The following is a 24,437-nucleotide window of genomic DNA, read 5'->3' as shown; positions in this document are numbered from 1 at the left end:
TTTGAATTCACTTGAAATGACTCTGCGTTGCCCTTGATTAAGAGACGTGGTCTTTCCCTCCCCTGCGCCTCCTTCTGCTTCTCCACAGGAAGCCCGTTAACTACCCCAAGCAGCTCAAAGGCATGCCCGGCTTGATGGATGGGGGATCTGGAGCGTTGCCATGTTGGAGGCTTCTTTGTCTTTGTACAAGATTCTGCAAATCTGCCAAGTGGTGTCTGCTGCACATCCCCCCAGCGTGAGCCTCCTCTTTCCAATGAGCACAATCGGCTAACGCAGAGCTTTTGTTCCCAAATTAATGTTCAAAGCAGAGAAGTGACAACCGAGTTCACAAGAGCTCTTGCTTTGAGGAAGAGCTGATCACGGCTGGGCACTCGGAAGCTACGGCTTCTGTTCTCCGCTCGTCTCTGGCCCTTGAGTGCGACTTCAAAGGAGGCGCCTTCTCGGTTTTGTTCTGGCCAACTTTGCTTTGGGGAGCTGCAAACAGCACGCTAATTGTTCCCAAAGGGAATGCCGTTTCGCAATCTCCTCCCCACCTCTTTGAGATGCTTGTTTTTATCTCCCTAGCTCTATGTTAGCATTTCTATTATTGGTAGTGTGGCAACCCAAGAGGGGTCCTCTTGGATCCCTCTTTGTCACTAGAGGCCCTGGTGGTCTTCGTGGCTAGGAGCTCCTTCTACAGATTATGTCTGCTAAAAGAACTGCCATCATCCCTGGATGGGGATAGTATGGCCACTGTGATTCTGGCCTTGGTTGTCCAGGCAGGAGCAACTTGTGGCCCTGTGAGTGCTGTGAAATAACTGAGACAACAGAAGTTGGGCGATATCTGGCCAATTCTTTATTGACCACATCGGTAGATGGAGCATGGGGCTGATAACAATGGGCCAGTGTGGTGTAGTGGTTAAGAGCGGTAGTCTCGTAATCTGGGGAACCGGGTTCGCGTCTCCTCTCCTCCACATGCAGCTGCTGGGTGGCCTTGGGCCAGTCACACTTCTGTGAAGTCTCTCAGCCCCACTCACCTCACAGAGTGTTTGTTGTGGGGGAGGAAGGGAATGGAGAATGTTAGCCGCTTTGAGACTCCTTAAAGGGAGTGAAAGGGGGGATATCAAATCCAAACTCTTCTTCTTCTTCTAACCCCAAGGTTGCAGGTTCAATCCCCGTATGAGACAGCTGCATATTCCTGCATTACAGGGGGGTTAGACTACAAGATCTGACAATTCCATGATTCTATGATATCCTAATTTACCCGGGTTTCTGTTTTCTGTCACCCGTCTTCTTTTCTTGCCCTATGATCTGCCTGCCAGCTTTTGAGTGGGAGAGGGAAAGCCTCTCACAAAGCTATCCTCCTGCCTCGCTTGCTAGTTCGGAGACAGCAAGAGAGATGCAGCCAGTTATTTGCTCTTAAGACGCGAGTTTCAGTGTGACAAAAGTTCAAGAACTTACGCTTGAGAGTTTTCCATATTTCGCTGTGCAGTTATCGAATGCAGGGGAGGCTCCCAGCTCCCAGAGTCTATTTGAAGTAGAAGTCATCAGCTTTCAACAATCCCGACGGCACGGCTGTGGATTTCTTTCAATAGATATTCCGCACTTAATATAAATATTCAGAAACAAAGATCCACACTCTCATGTGTTTGTTTTGCTGTGGGCTCTTAAGGCTTTCAGTCTCCCAAGGCATCCCTGCTCTGCCTCTGCTGCCCTCTGCCTTTTCTGTTGTTGTTTCTTCTTCTTCTTCTTCTTCTTCTTCTTCTTCTTCTTCTTCTTCTTCTTCTTCTTCTTCTTCTTCTTCTTCTTCTTCTTCTTCTTCACATTTGCAGACACCTTCAGAATGTTCTTTTTTTATTTGTTTACTTCACTGGGAAGAGGGGGGAAAAGTAGGGGGAAGGGTGAGGAAATTTACAGTTGGAAAAAGCTGTTCGAATACGCCCATTGTTGTGCGATCTCTGTCTCATCTTTGATATCAAATCTTATTTTTCATTTTGTAGAGAAATAAATAAGTCTAAATCTGCATTATCTCCAAATGTCCAGAGGGCCCCTTCCACAAATGGAAGGGCTCCCTTTGCAGGTGGATCAGAACTCAGCAGAGCCACCTGTTAGGGCAGGCATGGCTTGCTTTTGGACTTCCAGGTACTGTTGGATTTCAACTCCTGTCAATCCAAGCCAGTATGTCCAACGCTTATAGGTGATCAGAGCTGGAGACTTAAGAGTATCTGGAGGGCCACAACTTCACAATACCTAATAAAAAGGTATCTTTAAAAAAACAAAACCAGAGGAACTATTTATTTTATTAATGCTTTATTTGTTTTTGGCCAAGGAACAGATTATTTTTATTTTTTATTTTCATAGAAAATTAAAGCAACAACTTCAATGCATTCTGTGTGATATGCAAACTATCAAGCATCTTTGCCGAAACAACTCTTAGGTGAGGTTAATAAAGCATCCAGTGGAAGAATCCAGCATCTCTGCAGAATATATTGACATCTCTTGAGCTTTAGGTCCCAAAAAGACTAGGGTTTGCAGGGAGGGCCTCTGGTTTCCTCCATTGTCTTCTGCCGCAGCCAGACTTCGCCAAAGGTGCTTTGTTCCCTGATTAGACATAAAAATAAGATGTTTTGTCAAATGCAGCAACGTTTTGTGCCTTACGTGAGCAAGGCGAAAGCTATGAGATTAAGCAATCAGCTAGCTCTCATTAGCATTATTCCAAGAGAGAATCGTGATTGTGAAGGAGAAAAAGAAATCGGAAGGGTGTAGAAATGAGCTGGATTCAGACATCTATGAATAGCAGGTTAATATGGAGTGCAGACATGCCTCTAGTCCACCCCCAAATTTGTCGTCCACTGACATCCCAACCTACATGTGAGTAGCTGAATGTGTGTAGGTGTCCCATGCACTCAAGGGTCCCATTCTGCACAAGTGCCCCTTTGAAGGGTGGGTGGCCAGGTGTGAGGGATAACATCATGCATGTCAGGAAGTCAGACAAGCAGTTTCTGCTACACATAGATTATGCCTGAACTGTGCTGGTGTTGGTTCTTGATGCTCAGCAGTCTTCAAGGAACCTGTGACCCTCCAGATATTGTTGGACTGGCATTGCCCATGCTGGCTGGGACTGATGGATTTTCAACAACATTCAGAGAGCCACAGGTTCCCTTTCTTTCCTAGGATAATAACACAACAGAGTGGCCAGCGCTGGCAGTAGCAGCAGCCACTGGGAATCTGCCTAGGATTGTTGAAACTTTTGATTCCATTGAAACTTTTGAAAAACTTTACTTTTTAGACATCTTCTGTTGAAACCTTTGAATAACCATTGTGAGACTGACCTTTGATACCTATCTTGAACACATGGCTTGAAGTTCTGCGCCACTAGTCTGTTACATTGTATATATGAACGCTAATAGATTTATTTCTACCTTTTGAATGATACAATTATTCTATAAAGGTAAAAGTACCCCTGCCCGTCAGGGCCAGTCGTGACCGACTCTAGGGTTGTGCGCTCATCTCGCTCAAGAGGCCGGGAGCTGGCGCTGTCCGAAGACACTTCCGGGTCATGTGGCCAGCATGACGAAGCTGCTCTGGCGAGCCAGCACCAGCACCGCACATGGAAACGCTGTTTACCTTCGTGCTATAAAGCGGTCCCTATTTATCTTCTTGCACTTATTTTTTTTTATAAATATTTATTAAGATTTTTTAAAATACAAATGCATAGATTATAAACAGCTTTACTTGTATAACATAATTTCTTCACTTCTTTGGACTCCCTCACGTCTCCCGCTTCCACTTACATCGTTAGAAAATTTTTTCCATGTAAATTATCATCTTGTTTACAATCTTATGTCCATTCATTTAAATACATCTAACATTTCTCCAAAAGGTTTATATTTTCCTTAATCTCACTTATCGTCAAATTCAGGTCTAATTTAGTGGTAGGCAATTATTTATGATCTAGCATCCTTCTTAACATTCAGCCAAATCGCAATATTTTTGTAAATAAGTCTTAAATTTCTTCCAGTCTTCTTCAACCCTCTCTTCTCCCAGGTCTCAGATTCTGCCAGTCATCTCGGCCAGTTGCATGTAGTCCATCAGCTGCATCTGCCACTCTTCCAGTGTGGGTAGATCTTGGGTTTTCCAGTTCTTAGCGATAAGTATCCTTGCTGCCGTTGTTGCATACATAAAAAATGTTCTATCCTTCTTTAACACCTTCTGACCAACCATGCCCAGGAGGAAGGCCTCTGGTTTCTTGGTAAAGGTATACTTAAATACCTTCTTCAACTCATTATATATCATTTCCCAGAAGGCCTTCACTTTAGGGCAGGCCCACCAGAGGTGAAAGAATGTTCCTTCACCTTCTTTACATTTCCAACATTTATTATCAGACGAATGGTATATTTTGGCAAGTTTGACTGGGGTCATGTACCATCTATATATCATTTTCATTACATTTTCCTTCAGAGCATTACATGCAGTGAAGTTCAGCCCAGTGGTCCACAACCTTTCCCAGTCCTCAAACATAATGTTATGCCCAATGTCCTGTGCCCACTTTATCATAGCCGATTTAACCATTTCGTCTTGTGTGTTCCATTTCAGCAGCAAGTTATACATTCTTGAAAGTACCTTAGTCTTAGGTTCTAACAATTCTGTTTCTAGCTTCGATTTCTCCACCTGGAATCCTAACTTTTTATCATTTTTGAAAACTTCTTTAATCTGAGCGTAATGTAACCAGTCTCGCACTTTATCCTTCATTTTTTCCAAACTCTGCAATTTCCAATTGTCACCGTCTTTTTCTAATATTTCCCAATACTTTGGCCATTAGACCTCCATATTGGGTTTTTTTCGGGCCTTAGCTTCCAGAGGTGAGAGCCACCTTGGAGTTTTATTTTCCAATAAGTCTTTATACTTTGTCCAGACGGCAAACACTGCTTTTCTGACAATATGGTTCTTAAAGGCCTTATTGATCTTAACTTTATCATACCATAAGTATGCATGCCAACCAAATGCATTGTTAAAACCTTCCAAATCCAATACATCAGTGTCTTCCAGAAGTAGCCAGCCTTTAAGCCAGCAGAAAGCTGCTGCCTCATAATATAACTTTAAGTCCGGCAGGGCAAAGCCCCCTCTTTCTTTCGCATCGGTTAATATCTTAAACTTAATTCTGGGCTTTTTGTCCTGCCAAACAAATTTAGAAATATCTCTCTGCCACTTCCGGAAGCACTCTGTCTTATCCACAATCTGTAATGTTTGAAACAAGAACAACATTTTTGGCAATACATTCATCTTAATAGCAGCAATTCGGCCTAACAAAGATAGTTTCAGTTTTGTCCAACTATCCAAGTCTCTCTTAATTTCTGACCAACATTTTTCATAATTGTCTTTAAATAGACTCAGGTTTTTTGCTGTTATGTTCACCCCCAGGTACTTTACTTTTTTAACTACGTTTAGTTCTGTCTCTCTCTGAAACCGTTCTGACTCTATATCTGTCAATTTTTTTCCCAATACCTTAGTTTTCTGTTTATTTAGTTTAAATCCCGCCACCCGACCAAAATCTTGAATCAATTGCAATACTCTTTTCGTACTAGATTCTGGCTCCTGCAGGGTCAAAACTAGGTCATCTGCAAAAGCTTTAAGTTTATATTGTTTCGCTCCGACCTGGATTCCTTCCACCAACCGGTCCCCTCTAATCATATTCAAGAGCACCTCCAGAACTGAAATAAATAACAAAGGGGAAATAGGGCAGCCTTGTCGTGTTCCTTTTTCAATTTTAAACTCTTCTGTAACCACATTGTTCACTATCAATTTAGCCTTTTGCTCTGAGTATATTGCATCAATCCCATTCTCAAAACCCCGTCCCACTCCCATTTCTTTTAAATTTCCCTTCATAAATTTCCAGGAAATGTTGTCAAAGGCTTTCTCCGCATCTATGAAAATTAACACTGCTTTTGTATTTATCTCTGTTTATCTTCTTGCACTTAGGGGTGCTTTCGAACTGCTAGGTTGGCAGGAGCTGGGACTGAACAACGGGGAGATCACCCCGCCGCGGGGATTCGAACTGCTGACCATACGATCAGCAAGTCCTAGGCACTGAGGTTTTAGCCACAGCGCCACCCGCGTCCCTCCATTATTCTATAATATATGCTTTAACAGTTATTAACTGACATGTTGTGTCTATATATCTGTGATTGGTTCTCATCACAACACATGGGTTTCTTTTTGGGATTGGGAGAGCCAGTGTGGTGTAGTGGTTAAGAGCGGTAGTCTCGTAATCTGGGGAACCGGGTTCGCGTCTCCGCTCCTCCACATGCAGCTGATGGGTGACCTTGGGCTAGTCACACTTCTCTGAAGTCTCTCAGCCCTACTCACCTCACAGAGTGTTTGTTGTGGGGGAGGAAGGGAAAGGAGAATGTTAGCTCCTTTGAGACTCCTTAAAGGGAGTGAAAGGTGGGATATCAAATCCAAACTCTTCTTCTCTTCTGTTAGGCAGCTTGGCTTTCCATCATGCAATAGTTATGATATTACCACTTGCGGTTTCATCCTTGCAGAAAACGGGTAACTTGGTTACTGCAACCCCATCAGCTCTTTCTAATATACAAGTGGGTCCCACTGCCTGCCCATTCGCTACCTGAAAATTCACTTATCTGCATGTAAAGAATTATGCCCAGACCTTGCTAGAAGCTTTGCAGATTCAGATATCCCAACAGTTGGCTTCCTTACTTCCTTGTTTGTTTATGTTTTGCTGATGAGCAGCAGCCATTTTCAGGAAGACACCAGAGAGAGAGTGGCGAGATTAGATGAAATAGAGAGCTGGATAGAGAAGTCAAATCTGTCCCCGCCCCCCTTTGTCTCTCTTTTGCTGATTGGTTTCTTCTTTCCATGGAGAGAGATCTGGCCAATCCTGCACCAGAAATATTTCCATAGGAAACAGTGGAAATTATAGACTCGTGAAGCCAACGTTTGCCTAACATATGGTTCCCACAGAAAGTATTGTGAGGACCTGCATGCATGCTAAAGGGGTGTGGAATATCAGGCCTGTAGGCTAAATGCGACCCTCCAAGTCTCTCAAAGTGGCCTTCAGGACTCCAACACACTCTCCAGCCACACCCCACCCCAGCCTTGCTTTTCCCCTCCTTGATTGTTATCTATATATATTTATATAATAGGGAGCGGGTGGTGTTATGGTCTAAACCACTGAGTCTCTTGGGCTTGCCGATCGGAAGGTCGGTGGTTCGAATCTGCATGACGGGGTTAGCTCCCGTTGCTCTGTCTCAGCTCCTGCCAACGTAGCAGTTCTAAAGCACACATGCGTGAGTAGATAAATAGGTACCACTGCGGTGGGAAGGTAAATGGCATTTCCGTGCCCTCTGGCACTCGTCACGGTGTTCCATTGTGCCAGAAGCGGTTTAGTCATGTTGGCCACATGACCTGGAAAGCTGTCTGTGGACAAACACTGGCTCCCTTGGCCTGAAAAGCGAGATGAGCACCACACCCCATAGTCACCTTTGACTGGACTTAACCGTCCAGGGGTCCTTTTTTTTTTTTTACCTTTTATGCTAATGTGTCTGTCTGCAATGTGGTTGTGGAAGGATCGGATTTGATGCATTGGGCTTCCTGGAGTATGCATTCTTTACCTTATACCATACTGGCCTGAATATAAGCTGCACTCCCCCCCCCCCAATTCCAACCGTGAAAAGTTAAGGTGCGGCTCAAATTCACAACCTTACAAAAACTGGCTTTTACGATATCGCTGCTGAAACAGACACATGGTAAAATGGAACAAAAAAATGTTTTCTTGCCGATCTGCGAGCTTGAGTGCCTGCGGAATTATAGCAATTGAATAGCGATTTGCGATTTTAGCGATTATACGGTAACTTTGGCGGGCTTACAAGATCAAAGGCTTAAATTGGCTGGGAGTTACAATTCTACCGACCGCAGTGATTTTCACCCTGTAGCCCAATTTTAAGGGAGTGGCTTATATTCGGGTATAGCCCCCCCCCCCCCGAATTTTAAAGGTGTGGCTTATTTGCGGGTGCAGCTTACATTTGGTCCAATTGGTATATCTATATCTATTTGTTGGCTGCTGCTACATCGTGAGTGTTTGGAGTTTAAGGCCTCTCCCTCCTCAGGCCAATTCCATCTGGCCTAGGGGGTGGGGCCCAGGCTCACCTTCGCCACGGCTTTAAGAGGCCTCATTGAGGCCAGGGACATCGCTGCTGCTGCATCCATAAAAGACTCCAAGGAGGCCTGGGACACTGCTGCTGCCGCTCTGCCGGTGAGTCTTGGGGAGGACCGCTCCCCCTGCAAGCCCATTCTCCATCTTGGGCCTGGAGGCAGGCCCCAGACTCCACCTCAGGAGGCCTCGGAACATTGCTGCTGCCGCTTTGCCGTGCGTTTGGGGGGAGGGCTCCTCCCCCTGCAGGCCCACTCTCCATCAGGCCAGGGGGCGGGGCCCACGCTCACCACTGCCGCAGCTTTTGAGGACACTAGTGCTGCTGCAGCGGTTGTTTGAAGTGTTTTTATATGTTTTAAACTGTTTTTATTTTTTTATTTGTTGTACCACCATAAGCTGTGGTTTTTATCTATGTATTTTTATTTTGTTTTGGTTTATTTTGGGTTGGGGTGGGGTGATTGTGGAGTGGGGTGGGGATTGGTTTGTTTCAGTGTAATTTTTGTTTGTTTGCTTGCTTTTATATTCTGTAAATGGAGGCAAATATGAGGCTTGGGATTCCTACTGTGGAGGGGCGAGGGAGGTATGGCGGTGGGGGCAGATGTCATAGGCGAAGGGGATCAAGATACGGATATGCTCGTACCCCTTCCAATCTGCGCCCCATCCCGAGAGACGAGGGTAGGGTGAGCAAAGATTACTCACCTCCGTCACTGGTGTTGTGCAATGCCAGGTCTATAGGCAACAAAACCGCCACCCTGCGAGATTTCTTCATCTCGCAGGGGGTCGACCTGGCTTGTGTGACGGAGACCTGGGTGCGCGAAGGGGATACTGTTACTTTACGAGAGATGGCGCCCCCAGGTTTCTCCGTCCTCCACCAGTCGCGGACTGTGGGCCGGGGAGGAGGGGTGGCATTATTAATCCGGGAAGATTGTTCTTTCAGGGCTCTACCATCGCCATCGATCCCCGGCATTGAATGTGTTGGCCTAGTGTGGGGCTCCGAGATGAGCTTGGCTGTCTGGCTGGTGTACCGGCCACCTAGCGCACCAGCAGCCACCCTGTCAGGCCTGCTGGAGGCGGTGGCCGGCTGGGCCTTGGAGTTCCCTAACCTATTGGTATTGGGGGACTTCAACATCCATGCTGATGCCACTCCCTCCTCACAGGCTCTGGACCTGGTGTCTTCCATGGCGACACTAGGGCTCTCCCAGTTTGTTTTGGGCCCACACATCAAGCAGGCCACACGCTGGATTTGATCTTTGGCGCTGGTATAGATGTGATCATGTTTCCTTCGATGAAGGTGCCATGGTCTGATCACTACGCTCTGAAAGCCAGGATTGACGTTCCACCCCCACCCTGCTTAGGTGGCGAGCCGATTTGGGCTCGCCCGCAGAGGCTGATGGACCCTGATAGATTCCATCAAGCCTTGCGGGACCTTTCTCCCCCTGGCGACTCATTGACTGAGCTTGTTGAGGGCTGGAATACCCATCTCCTGGCAGCCATCAATGAGATCGCACCTAAGCGCCCTCTGCGACCCCGCAGAAACCGGGCTCCCTGGTTTACCGAGGAGCTCCGGAAAATGAAGCGGGACCTCAGACGGCTAGAGCGAGTATGGCGGTGTGCCCGTGACGGAGCTTCAAGAACATCTTATAGGGTTTTTATGAAAACCTACGAGATGGCTGTGAAGGCCGCTAAGAAGTCCTACTTCTCGGCCTCCATTGCGTCCGCTAGCTCTCGCCCGGTGCAATTATTTAGTATAATTCGGTCTTTAACGTCCCTCGAAGGACAGCCAAATTTAAATAACAATTTGACACACAGCTGTGAGGCATTTGCAAGCTTTTTTGCGGAGAAGGTCTTGTTGCTCCGCCATGACCTCCCTGCCAATTTGGATACAATAAAGGAACTGGAGGCCCCTCGACTGTCCTCGGGTCCAGTATTGGACCACTTCGACCGGATATCCCCAGCCGATGTGGACAGACTCCTCCGAGCTGGAAAGCCCACCACCTGTCCTCTTGACCCGTGCCCGTCTTGGCTGATTAGAGCGTGTCCAGACGAGGTGCGGGCCCTCCTGGGGGATATCATCAATTTGTCCCTTGGCACGGGGACATTCCCAGGGGAACTGAAGGAGGCAGTGGTGCGCCCGCTCTTAAAGAAAACATCATTAGATCCTTTAGATCTATCCAATTACCGCCCGGTTTCGAATCTTCCGTTCCTGGGTAAGGTGATTGAGAGAGCGGTTGCTGAACAGCTTGGTGGGTTTCTGGATGAAACATCGGCTCTGGATCCATTCCAGTCCGGCTTCCGCGCTGGTCATGGGACCGAGACGGCTCTGGTTGCCCTAACAGATGATCTTCGTAGACAGCTGGATCGAGGCGGGTCGGGGCTGCTGATTCTTCTAGATTTGTCAGCAGCTTTTGACATGGTCGATCACGAACTTCTGGACCACCGCCTTGCCGACATGGGGATCCAGGGCACAGTCCTTCAATGGCTGCGCTCGTTTCTCTCTGGTCGGGGACAGAGGGTGGCGCTTGGGGGGGAATTGTCATCGCGCCACTCCTTGGTGTGTGGAGTGCCTCAGGGTGCAATTCTCTCCCCGATGCTTTTTAACATCTTTATGCGCCCCCTCGCCCAGCTTGTCCGGAGTTTTGGGCTGGGCTGCCATCAGTATGCTGATGACACCCAACTCTATCTGTTGATGGATGGCCATCCTGACTCGGCCCCAGACACACTGATCAGATGCTTGGAAGCTGTGGCTGGATGGTTACGTGGGAGCCGGTTGAAGTTAAATCCTTCGAAGACAGAGGTCCTCTGGCTGGGACGGGATGATATGGGACTGAGGGGGCAGCTCCCATCTCTTGCGGGGGTGCAATTAGTGCCAGCACCGTCCGTTAAGAGTTTGGGTGTAATCTTCGATACCTCCCTCTCCATGGAGGCGCAGATTGCAGCTATTACAAAGGCGGCATTTTTTCATCTCCGCCAAGCTAAGCAGTTGGCTCCTTACCTCTCTCGCCCTGACCTAGCTACTGTGATCCATGCGACGGTCACCTCCAAACTGGATTATTGTAACTCGCTCTACGTGGGGCTGCCCTTGAGACTGACCCAAAAACTCCAGCGGGTGCAGAATGCCGCAGCGAGACTCCTTAGGGGGTCTTCGCTGCGAGATCACATTCATCAGGTGCTATACCAGCTGCACTGGCTCCCGGTGGAGTACAGGATCAGGTTTAAGGTGCTGGTTTTAACCTTCAAAGCCCTATACGGCCTAGGACCCTCGTACCTACGGGACCGCCTCTCCTGGTATGCCCCACAGAGGAACTTACGGTCTTCAAACAAAAACACCTTGAAGGTCCCAGGCCACAGAGAGGTTAGGCTGGCCTCAACTAGAGCCAGGGCATTTTCGGCTGCGGCTCCAACCTGGTGGAATGCTCTGTCACAAGAGACAAGGGCCCTGCAGGACTTGACATCTTTCCGTAGGGCCTGCAAGACAGAGCTGTTCCGCCAGGCCTTTGGTTGGGGCGCAGCCTGACTCCCTCCTTTGGCAACCTTTACAAAGCTTTATGGCTGCCATCAATCTTGATTTTAATTAATTTTTATAATGTTTTTATAATGTCGCACTATTTTGGTGTTGTTAGCCGCCCTGAGCCCGGCTTCGGCTGGGGAGGGCGGGATATAAATAAAATTTATTATTATTGTTTAGTCGTTTAGTCGTGTCCGACTCTTTGTGACCCCATGGACCAGAGGACGCCAGACACTCCTGTCTTCCACTGCCTCCGGCAGTTTGGTCAATCTCATGCTGGTAGCTTCGCGAACACTATCCAACCACTTTGTCCTCTGTCGTCCCCTTCTCCTTGTGCCCTCCATCTTTCCCAGCATCAGGGTCTTTCCCAGGGAGTCTTCTCTTCTCATGAGGTGTCCAATGTATTGCTTCAGATCAGCTTCAGGATCTGTCCTTCCAGTGAGCACTCAGGGCTGATTCCCTTCAGAATGGATAGGTTTGATCTTCTTGCAGTCCATGGGACTCTAGGAAGATCAAACCTATAGATAGATAGATGCAATGCCAGAGATATAAGATGAAAGGTACACTCTGATTGTCATGTTTGGAAGCTCTCCACTGAACAATTGTGTGCTCCTGTGTAGCTAATGTTATTGCATGTTCGTTGAGCTGGATTTGGGAGGGGAAAGCGGGAAGGTGGGATTTTACTCAGAGACACCACGGCAGAGCACTAAGCGTGACAGATATTAATGCTTCCCAGTCCTATGGGGAACAGAGTTCCCATACACATAACAGAATTTATTATTATTATTATCTGGGTAAAGTAATTACATTTCTCTCTTATATTTTCTGCTTGAGATATGGATTTTCCCACCCACTCATCCCAACCTTCCTTTCCACCCACCACCTCACTTTCAGCATGTTCCTTGTAGAGTTTCTTAGATTTCAAATAGCACTCATCACCGCCAGGTTATGTTTGTCTACAAACCTTCTGCCAATATTATATTTCCCTGGAATTCACTTGAAAAGGAGGGGGCGGGAAAATATTACTCCTTATTTACTTGTTTCTTACTACTGTGAGAAAACTAATTTGAGAGAAGAAACCCATTCCTGAAATGTGATGCAGAGCTACTTTCCACTCACCGCTTTCCATACTGTTTTTTTAATTTTATTTAAAAAGTCCATCATTAAAACTGCTTACGGGAAGAAAGCGCTTTGTCTCTGTTCTGTGCTACTGACAGATGTGGTTCTTGTTCTGTTTTGTTTATTAAGGTGACCTTCAGAAAACATATTTCTTCTGGAGCGAGCAGATTTGCTTTCTCATCTCTCGCAACGGAGGAGATCCACGCAGGAGTCAGCTGCCGCTGTTGCTGCTTCATAATTAATGGTTCTTACGGCTGGCTGAGTGGGTGATATAATGAATAGCACTTAAGGCTTGGAGTGTGTCAAAATCCACAGCTGATTACCAAAATGCGTATTTGTGCAAGGATTATATGCAAACAGTGCCTGAGTGCAGTCGCAGCCGGATCTCGCAGATCGATTGCATCTAGCAAGAGAGAGGCCCTTTGCGGCTCTGGCACGGGATGGCGGTCCTCCCAAGGTCCTCCAAGGCGTTATCCTTCAAATCAGGGACATATGGTGCCAACCACCCCAGGAGCATGTGCATGTGTGAAAGGTAACAGTCAAGCATCTTTCCCAAGGTAGACACACCTGGAAAAGCTCTGGAAGCTGAATTTAAGAAGTTAGGGGAACACCACCTATTTGTTAGAATTCCTGATCTATGACTGCAGTCATGGGATTGTTGTCTTTCACATGACGGTATATGTTTTGACTCCACAGAGTGGGAAGTGATGGAGACAGGATGTTTGTGTTACTGTGTTCCGTATAGTGGGACTATTGTCCTTTGTTCTTTTTCACTTTGCTGTCTGATGCTAGAGAAAGAGGGAGCCATGTTGCAGTGCTCCATGTGTGTTTATATGTAAATAAAGTACAGTGGTACCTCGGGTTAAGTACTTAATTCGTTCTGGAGGTCCGTTCTTAACCTGAAACTGTTCTTAACCTGAAGCACCACTTTAGCTAATGGGGCCTCCTGCTGCTGCCACACTGCTGGAGCACGATTTCTATTCTCATCCTGAAGCAAAGTTCTTAACCAGAGGTACTATTTCTGGGTTAGAGGAGTCTGTAACCTGAAGTGACTGTAACCTGAAGCGTCTGTAACCCGAGGTACCACTGTAGATCAGCCAAAATGCTGAGTTGCTGAGGTCTGTCACGCAAGATGTGCAATCTCTGCAGATCCCTAAGTGTGCCGGTGTCAGTTGGCATTGGTTGCTGTGATGTTCGGGCTGAAGAAAGCTTATGAACCTCCCGAACGATCAACCAGGAGGGAGGGAACATGCCAGCTGGGCATGTGTCTCTGCCAGGGTCCTACTCGAGTGTAGGCTGAACTCCTGACACTATTCACATGGGCTACATTGAACCAAATCATTGAACCAATCTGTTCAAAGGCTTGAGTCTAATGTGGCACAATTGGAGTTCAGTGCGTGTGCATCTCATCTCCTCACATGCCTGCCCCTGCAAATATACTTTGGATGATTCCCCCAACCGTCTGGAGCAGATTGGATGGCTGCAGGGAATAGGAAGTTCCATTGTGTCAGTGGGTGTCTGCTGCTTGTGTTGAATGGTTACTTTAAATGTAAAGGTTCATCATTGTTCCACTTGATGTGTATGTCTTTAAGGGGTTAGAGCAAGGGCCAGAGCAAGATAAGGAGACCCAGCTTTACAGCTGTGAAACATAGCAGGTGCTGCTGAGTTGTATTTGATTAAGGTGTGTCAGCATTTGGGTGTAGTGTATGGGGAGCAGCACCTAGCTCTCCCATTACCCTGGGGGATGGGTTGGTGGTTGGGTCTGTTTTGTTGTTGATGTATTTAGTGTATAAGGAGTTTTTGTTTTTGTAATTAAAACCTTGTTTAAGTTATTTTTGAGTCCCTTTTTAATGCATGGTCTCCCCAGCAAGCTCTCTGCAGTGCTACCATACTGCAAATAGCCAACAGCTTGAGTGGAACGAACCTTTTGGCTCTATAAAGTGCCCTGACAGATCAAAGTGAAACTTCTGTGTGTGTGGTTTTTTTTATTAAAAAAACTGCAGGAACATGAGAACATCAAAACGTTTATCTTGCTAATGAGACACCCGATTCCCACAATGCTAGGAATCTGCACACATCTGAAAAGCGGTCTGCAGCTGTAAACGTAGCCTGTTAACTGCTGCCTTCTAAATGACCCTCTCATGCAAGCTTACCTTACACATCAGTTTGCACAACAGAAGTGCCAGCGCTGGCAATTACATGCCGCCTTATGGCTTAATGCATCATAAATATAATAGCTGCACATTTTGGCCGGATGGGAACTAGGTGGCAGCAGCTGGCTTGCAACCAAGTTTTAAATGCCTTAAGTCCTACATATCTTACAGTCTGATCCCCTAAACCCTAGTTGCTAAAGCAGCAGCTAATGGGATCTGGGTAGCAGTGTGAGCAAAAGATGGGCAGCTGAAACAGAGTTCTCTTTTCTCAATGTAACATTTCTGCTGTGAGGAAATTTGAAGATCCATTACCAAGCACTGAGGAAATGAAAACTCAGTCCTCCTCCCCGTCCCCAAGCATGTTTGAATGTTGCATACACTGTCAGTGTCGCAGCTACCTATTGGATAGTATCTGTGACATCACTAGGGTCCCAGACTTAAACTCCCTTGGTATACCCTTTCAATGTCTTAACTATTGTTTAATCTTTTGTCTCCTGCAAGCATAGACAAGCTCACCTAGTCCTGTGCGTGCACACACATGTGTGATGTACTATACAATAGCAAAGCTTCCAAGCTTGATGCAACATTTTTCTTTAAAAGAAAAAATTGAGTGTCAGGCATTGCCTGCTGGATCATGCCAATTTTGTTGAAAGCCACCCAGAGTGGCTGGGGTAGCCCAACCAGATGGGCGGGGTATAAATAAGAAATTATTATTATTATTATTATTATTATTATTATTATTATTATTATGGCCCATCTATTCCAGCATCCTGTTCTCACAGTAGCCAACCAGCTGAGTAATGTCAGAAAGCAGGAAAAAGACTTATTTGTTGCTCCCAAAGCAATAGCACTCCCCTCTCTCCAACTTAATCTGCTAGGTACCCATCTTTCATTGATAACTTGCAACATTCCTGTCATGCAGTTCTGACGCTGATTCAGAGCAAGTTATCTTCCCATACAGTTATTGGCCTTACAGGGTCAGCTCAACAGGGCCAGATTAGCCGGCCAATTGTGCCACTTATTTAACAAGCTTTCGCTGTGAACAATGGGATCACAAAATGAGAAATCACACTGTAATTATATATATATATATATCCCAAACCTTCTCTCAATTGCAATTTCTCTTTCCTCCCATTAACACATTCAAGCGCCAGCACTTACAAAGCCTTCCAGGTCAAGAAGGTCTTGAGGAACTGCAGATTGCTTTCTTTCCCATTAATATGAGCAACGGGGGAGGGGGGAGTCATTTGAATATAATAAAGAAGCACTTAATTCTCCCAGTTTTTTCCCCCTCTCTGTAAAGCCCTGCATGTGCAATTTGTGCCAACGCTGATTCTGAATTTTATAGTGATGTACTATAGCCCATCGCTTTGTTGTTGTTTAGTCATTTAGTCGTGTCCAACTCTTCGTGACCCCATGGACCAGAGCACGCCAGGCACTCCTGTCTTCCACTGCCTCCCGCAGTTTGGTCAAACTCATGCTGGTAGCTTCGAGAACACTATCCAACCATCTCGTCCTCTGTCGTCCCCTTCTCACTGTGCCCTCCATCTTTCCCAACATCAGGGTCTTTTCCAGGGAGTCTTCTCTTCTCATGAGGTGCCGGTGGCCAAAGTATCGCTAGTGGTGTTCATTGCAAAAGATGGACTGAAACCAGTTTTAGTTTGGCGGGTCGGAGGCAGTATCTTAGGCTAGGCAGACATGGGGAAAGACACCAGAAACCGCAGGCCCTTGGGCTTATTCACACTTAAAGGTAAAGGTAAAGGGACCCCTGACCATTAGGTCCAGTCATGGCCGACCCTGGGGTTGCGGCGCTCATCTCGCTTTATTGGCCAAGGGAGCCGGCGTACAGCTTCCAGGTCATGTGGAAACACCCAAAGCTATGTACCTGTTTCTTCAGAACTTCTTCTAGAACAGGAAAATGACCTATTTCCTGAACTTTTCTCTCTCTCACAACCAAGATTCTCATCCAACCCACCACTGTCCCCCAGTCTCTGCACAGCCATAACTATTTGTTTTGGAAAGTCACTTTGAGCTTCCTATTTATTTATTTATTTTTAAGCAGCTGACTATACAGTAACAACTGATTTCAGATGTTACGGAGAAACAGTGTTGGGTGTCATCAGCATGCTGATGCCACCACGTTCCAAATCCCTTAATGACTGCTCCCAGTGACTTCATGTAACTGTGAAATGGTATTGAGGGTAATACTGAGCAAGCATGGTGTAGTGGTTAACATGCTGGAGTAGGACCTGGGAGACCAGGGTTCAAATCTCCGCTTGGCCATGATGCTCACTGTCTCTCAGCCCAACCTACCTCACAGTGCTGTGGTGGGGATTAAATGAGGAGGAGAATCATGTACACTACCTTGAGCTCATTGGAGGAAAAAGGTGGGGTATAAATGATGATGATGATGTTAGGGACTGGACTGAGGGGGATGAGACTGAAGAGGAATGGTGGAGACCAACTCCCCTTCCTGAACTTTCCAGGGAAGAGGAAGTATTGAATTACAGCAGTGGTTTGAGGAAGGTCACAGCTCAGAGACAGGTGAACAGAAGAGTTGGGAGAGGAGAAGGGGGAGACAGAGACAGAGCAGCCAGCTGACACGTTATCACTGGAGAGCATTTCTGACCCACCCACCCTTCTCCCAGAACCCGGCGTGCATTGAAAGTGGAAGAGCAAAGGAATCAAAGACAATTAGCCTCTGGCGGATGCCGTAAGGGGAAGTGCTTTTGCTAGGATGAGAGTGGGAGGAGCTCACTTGGAGCAATGCCATTAACCTAGTAGCAGCATACAGATACCTCTCACTGTGATTACAGTGGTACCTCAGGTTAAGTACTTAATTCATTCCGGAGGTCCATTCTTAACCTGAAACTGTTCTTAACCTGAAGCACTGCGCCGCCGGAGCACAATTTCTGTTCTTATCCTGAAGCAAAGTTCTTAACCCGAGGTATTATTTCTGGGTTAGCGGAGTCTGTAACCTGAAGTGTCTGCAACCTGAAACGTATGTAACCTGAGGTACCACTGTATTGAATGAAGACTCAGTAAGAGCTTCCTTGTCTACTTTCTTGGCTGTCTGCTGCAAGAGGGGAGGGGGGATCGGAATTCACTGAAACCTGAGAAATAATAACAATGTGACCTGAGGAAGCCAATAGCAAAATTGCTAGGGGGCCAAATAACACTCCTCCTGTCCTACTCTTTGGCCCCAACCCTGGAGGCAGGAAAGAAATGACTGTCTTCAGTACCTATCCCACAGAGCTGATCCAGAAGGACACCATGGCTGTTGACTTTTAAAACTGCCGAGAGACGGAGGAGAAGGTGTAAGGTTGCACTCCCCTTGACTCTCATCTCTCTTGATAAAGGGTACCCCAGTGGCTATATTTAATTAGCCACGAGGGATGGGAACTGCCGTAACCAGAGCACTGAGATCATTCTGGAAGCATGCATGTTGCAGCAGGAGTTTGAGGGGTCCACCAGTCTGCCCTCAAGGGACAATAACCTTTGGACAACCCTGACATATTCCACTGGAGAGTGCATACATTATGAGAGAGGGAGCAACAGTGCGCAAAGAGTCGTCTAATGAAGAGGCTTCAACAAACTGAAAGAATACCAAACGGCTCAGGACATGCTGCCGATGGTCTGGACTCTGCAGCAAAACAGGCAAATGGCTCGTGAAATTTGGCCAGAGGATCCTCCTAAATTGGACTGTCAAAAACGAAACCACCCTGGTGATACATTTATCACCCCCTCTTTTGGGGCTTCCTTGAAGAAGAAATATGAAATGTCTTGAAAAGTGCCAGAGAAATGAAAGAACAGCCTGGCTGTCATCATGTCTCTGTCCATCTCGCTGCATCACAGACTGGTCTCAGGGGGCCAATCCGTTTCTATCGGATAGTCTGCCCTTTGGGTCCAAAGGAAGGACATGAAAGTGATGCACTTTTCAGAGGCCTTGCTGACGAACGGCCTTGCCTTTTAAAATGTCATTCTTTTCCGGAGCAGAGCGCTGAGCTTTGCAGCGGGTCTGTTCTGAAAGTGGGAATCAAAATGAAGATTTCAGAGATGGGAAACCCATTAAACGAAAGCTGGCGCAGTGGCGGTGATGCCAGAGCAATAGCCCTACGATAAAAACTTGAAGTCACAGGGTGTGATGATATCACAGCTCAGGGGTTGGCATGTTCTGTCATAAGGCAGGAAGCCTGGGGATGGAGAGGGGCAGTATCTCACACAGGGCCAGACCCAAGACATTTTGCTGCCTGAGGCAAAGGACAGTTTCATGTACAGAACACGCCAGGCTAGCACTCAACACTGCTGATCAGTAGGCCTCCTCCATAACCCCTGAGGGCAGCAGGCTAGTTGAAGGGGAACAGGCAGGCTGCATAACACATCTATTTCCATCTTCCATACCTTACTGTATATGAGGAGGATTGGGGAAAAGGCCAAGGCAAGAGGGTGAAAATCATGTGAGCTGCTGTCTCATTAGAGCATCTCACATGATCCACCTGCAGAATCCTAGGGATCGCAACCTTATAATTCTGGGATATGTAAGGTGCTGTATAAACAAAAGGTTTACACCAGTCCTCGGCCGGATAATTACCTCATGTTTTCACTTAAAATACTTCTCGAGGCTTGCTGCTTCCACGGCCATTTCGTCGTCAGATCTCCACTTGCTGGGGGAATCCTCCGCCTCTTTATCATGACGCTGGAGCTGGGGAGGGGAGGGATGGCAAGATGAAGAAAAAGGTTAATTGGTGCTACCTGGAGACTCCTTTTCAAGGACATTGCAGGTGGGGATGGTAGCAGAACTGGGCGAGAGGTGCGAGGGTCAGCAAATGTTATGAAGAAGGATGAGCAGATTGCCCACTCAGTTCCATAACAGTTCTATTCCTTCTTTCCTCCAGTTTTCTATTCCTCTCAAACACTCCTTCCCCAACAACAACCAGCAATTATTCTTTGGCTACTGACCAACCCTCACACCTCATTGGGCACCTCATCTGTCAGATATCTTGCTCACAGGCACGGGTCATGCCATTTTGGCTAAACAAGCAATGTGGCTCATGCACAAGAGGGAATGAATATTGTTCAATAAATTCGATCTCATTCTTTACTCCAGTGGAAGACAGAAGTGTCTGGCGTGCTCTGGTCCATGGGGTCAAAAGAGTCGGACACGACTAAATGACTAAACAACAACAACCAGCTTGCCTTCAGTTCCCTTGCATCTTAGCAATGTATACACATTTCAATAATAATTTATTATTTCTAACCCCCCCCCCAAATCTGGCTGGGGAACTTCAGGCACAGGAACTGAACGTGGCCCTCAAAGTCTTTCCACCTGGCCCTCAGGCCACACCCCTCACCAGGCCTGTTCCACACCCTTCCCAAGTTTTCTAGTTTTCCACATCAGTTTGCTTTTTTAAAAGCCTTCATGAAGATTTATCGGCACATTCGTGTCAATTTCGTCAAATTTAAACAGCTTTGTGTGAAGTTTTGCCTCATATACAGTTTTGCAAAGCATGTTTTCCTAATGTTTTTTATTTTCCCTGGCCCAAGATCCCCACCAGGGATTGATGCTGCTGAAAATGGCCTGCCCTGCCCTCCACAGGCTGGCAGCTGAGTCTGGGAGCTGCCTGCTTTTTAAAATTTCCCATAATTCCCTGAAGAACCTGACATAGCATCAGTCTGCAGCACTGTGGAAAATTTGAAGTGTTGACCTGTGGCCCACCAGTGTAAGGAGGGGGCCACCTTTGCAGAGGAACCTTTGAACCCAGCGCTGGCCTTATAGTCCTTTCCTTATAGTCCTTTCCCAACATCCAGGTATGTTGAAGCGTCTCAGAACACACAGGCCTATCAAAGCCACATCCAGCCCTAGATTCAGGAGGCGGCAGTAATGTACATTTCTGAAATGTGCAGTTCTTGCTATAAAGAACGAGAAGCAGAGATACACACCACAGAGAGAGAGAGGGAGAGAGAGAGAGAGAGAGAGAGAGAGAGAGAGAGAGAGAGACCCTCTTCATCTGAATCAGTTATTCAACCGCATTGTGCTTTCCTCAAGGGCTTGCAGCCTGAAAGAAGACGAGAAAAGTATGCATTCTGTAGCACTCTTGATTTTAATAAAATAACACGAGACCCAATTGTCAGCTGGGGTAGAATGTCACACTGGGAGACAATGGGTGAGGAAATGAATCCCTTTTCCTCCCCTTCTTTTTTTGTAAAAAGAAATATTCAAGAAGCCTCACTGTTTATAAGAGATCAAAAGTGACAGTCGGTGCTTATTCTGCTCAAGCTAAAAGAGGAGGGTAATTAATCAGGAAACTCAAGAAGTCAGACCTCAGTAAGCATCTGCTCGAAGAAGGGCCCATCTTGGAAAGAGTGTGTTTATATATTTGTGCTGTGTTACAAGGAAATACAGTAGGCTGGTTAATAAAAAATAAAAAAATCTTGGTACTTTCAGATTGCTCAGCACTCTGTATGCAGCTTTGATTTCCAGACTTGAACGGTTGGAGGAGACCTTGTATTATTTATTTATCCATCCAATTTATATACTGCTTTTCCGATCGTATTGCTACCAAAGCAGCTCACAGTCACAATTTAAAACCCGGAACCGCCTCATGCAATCAGGAGATGAAAAACACGAAGGGTGAGTTCAAACAATAACAACCAGCTGAAGTCCTGGGTGAAAATATACATTTAACTGATGTGGGTTAAACCACAGAGCCTAGGATTTGCCAATCAGAAGGTTGGCAGTTCGAATTCCCATGACGGGGTGAGCTCCCGTTGCTCGGTCCCTGTGATGAGGTGCCCACAGAAGAAATGGGAAACACCCCAGTCTTAATTACAGTAGGCGGCTTTGTAGTGAAACTCAGAATAGCAGAGTCTTTCTGTAGGCCGCAAGACCAAGTTTGAAAATCAATTACCATCCCTACAGAGCAGTCTTAGCATCATCAAAGATTGATTGCATTTAAAGGTTAACAGCAGTGTGCCTAAAAGAAGAAGAGAAATTATATTGGGCTTAGATTTTCATTTTGAAAACACAGTACTTTTTCTGTAAAGAAAAAGGCCATTTTCATCCTTCCAGATTCCCAGATATTAGCTGAGGTGTAGAACTGGGATGAGGGAATTGAAAAATACCATTAGCATGCACCACTGCTTATTTTGTTCCGCCAAGTTAAAACAAACCAACATATGTCAAATTGCCATTCCATAGAACTCAGCCTCCCTTTTCCCCAAGTTGTAAATCCACCTATAATCTCTTTGAAATCTCCCTTCAGAAGGAGCATGGTGCATTGAATGAGACAGGCAGAAAAAGCTCGCATCAAGTTATTTAAAAAGAAAAGGAACCTGCGTCCCTATATCAAGTTATGTATATTGTCTATAAACTTAAAAATCTAAAGGCAGGCAATAACTATTTAATATAGGGGTGTTGAACCTCCAGGCCATAAGGGCAAATGCAGCCCTTTCTCATTCCCTTCTGACACCATGCTGCACCAGTGATCTCCACTGGTTCTCCACTCTTGTCTTTGGCTCAACCTCCTATCTACAGATGGATAAGCAAAGGGGGCGGATTTTTCTATAGCCATATCCACAATGACATCTGAAACCAGAAACTATTCTTGTCCTGTGAAAGATATATGATCTATTAATCATACCCTGGAGTATGCCATGACTTCCTGGACCTAGAAAACTCAAACCCCAAAACAAAACAAAATCAGGGAAACAGCTTTAAACAACAAGGGGGAAATATATGATTTGAATCGACAACACACAACAAAGAAACAGGGTGTGCCTAACAAATCCAACGCATGGCAGGATTAGCCCCAGTTTAGGCTGTTGCACCATCTGTGATCTCTCCTGAAAAGAGATAGCCTAACCACAGTTATTCATGAACTCACAAAATTACACTTAGATCACTGCAAAGTGTTATAAGAGGGATGTCCCTTGAAGATGGGACAGAAATTGCAGATATAGCTTGAAGCCAGCAATATTTGTTGGAACATAGGGAGCCGCCTTATACCCTGTCAAACCATTACAGTAATCCATTTGGCATTTCAGGTAGGGAATTTTCCCCTGCCCTACCTGGGCATGCTGGGGGATTGAACCACTGAGCCTTTCCCAATGTAGGCGAAAGAATGCTTAGTGTTAGCAAGGTGATGGCCTTGTGTGCCTTCAGCCCATACTCTGCCACACCCCTCGCAAGTGTTGGGAAAGGAAAAGAAAAAAACCCACTAGCTGCTGGTCTGTTCTTGAACACTAGCACAACCCAATGATCAGCTGCTTACATGAATGAGTGAATGAATGAATGAATCTTATTTGAGTCAGCCATTGGCCATAGCAATAAATCAACGATACGATATACAAAGAATAAAAATAAAAAGTCAATTATATAAAATACATTTCAGGGTTTTTAATCAATAGTCAAATACTAGATCTTATTCTGATTGCCCCAGCTAAAAACCTTGCAACCTTTGCTGTCACATACTCATCTTGATCTGCCAAGGGAAAGGACACTGTGGCAGTGGTTGGGCGACCCAAAATGGACAATAAAAGAGGGGTGGTAATCTCATTCCTCAAGTCTTGATAAAGAGTGCAAGCCAGAAGGGCCTGCACCACTGATAGGTACTGCCATCTTCACAGAGGCATAAGCATTTTTTGTGTGGAATCTGTTGGAATCGCCCCTCAAGTACATCTGAGGGCAATACATTCAATCTTGCAAGAGTAAAAGCGTGTCTATATTTTAGAATTGCTAGGTTATGCAGATAGGGTGCCAGAGAGTCGAAATGGGAAGGTGGGAAACAGTCATACCATGGGCAAAATGTCCTTATTGTGGCCAAGTTGTTCTGAAGCACGATATCATTTAGGTGTTGACAAATTAGACTGCCAGCTTTACTAAAACCCAAAGTGAGTAGCTGTTGTGGTGATAAACCACAAGAGTGAAGTTTTTGATAAAGTTTTTAATAGACAATTTTGATAGACTATATGCCTTATTCATCTTGTGACCGAAGAATCCCTGCCCCCACACCAACATGTCATCATATATCATACATGGAGTATCCCTAGATATTGCCAGGGGTGGAGGGAAGGAAGGAGGTACAGGGCTGTCATTTTCACCTGCATCTGCTGTAGTGTCAAGCTTTCCACACCCTGACACACAAAATTGGTAGGATTTAGGTTGGTGGCCTTGCAACCCAGCACGTATATCTACTCTTTTCTCGACTTTCTCCTTTAAGTCCTGTACTTTGCTGAAGACAGAATCTCAGTTTTAAAAGTGTGAGGCCTGTTGTCTTCCATAACTTTCTTGCCGATTCATTCCACACACCGCTGTAACCCTGTTACATAAAACAGCAGCCGAAGCGACAGTCGCTCCTCTCGCTCAACCATTTTCCAGTTGCATAGAATTTATATGATGGAATTTGCATTCATTTTAAGCCCCTCCCTAAGTGCTGGAGGCAGAAGTTGCCAATGTTACACACTGAGCCTTTTTACCCTTACTTTCCCCGCCCCGCGAAAAATAAAAAATATC

At 46.0% G+C, this 24,437-nt stretch overlaps 1 protein-coding gene across 5 annotated transcripts in view; it reads right to left on the bottom strand.

Annotated features, from left to right (window-relative positions):
• Positions 1-2,272: 2,272 nt before the first annotated feature.
• FHIT (fragile histidine triad diadenosine triphosphatase) overlaps positions 2,273-24,437 on the bottom strand; it is a 1,051,187-nt gene continuing 1,029,022 nt past the window's right edge. For all 5 annotated transcript variants that reach the window (XM_081903438.1, XM_081903436.1, XM_081903435.1 and 2 more), the window contains 2 exons: positions 19,518-19,628; positions 2,273-2,580 (listed from right to left, as the gene is read on the bottom strand). In XM_081903438.1, the coding sequence (XP_081759564.1) occupies positions 19,527-19,628 (102 nt within the window). In that variant the 3' untranslated portion in view covers positions 2,273-2,580; positions 19,518-19,526. The remainder of the gene's footprint in view (positions 2,581-19,517; positions 19,629-24,437) is intronic.

Source organism: Podarcis melisellensis (genome assembly GCF_964234715.1).
Source record: "Podarcis melisellensis genome assembly, chromosome: 2".
NCBI lineage: Eukaryota > Metazoa > Chordata > Lepidosauria > Squamata > Lacertidae > Podarcis > Podarcis melisellensis.
The sequence above is the reverse complement of the archived record's forward strand: the minus strand, read 5'-3'. Positions and strand labels throughout refer to the sequence as shown.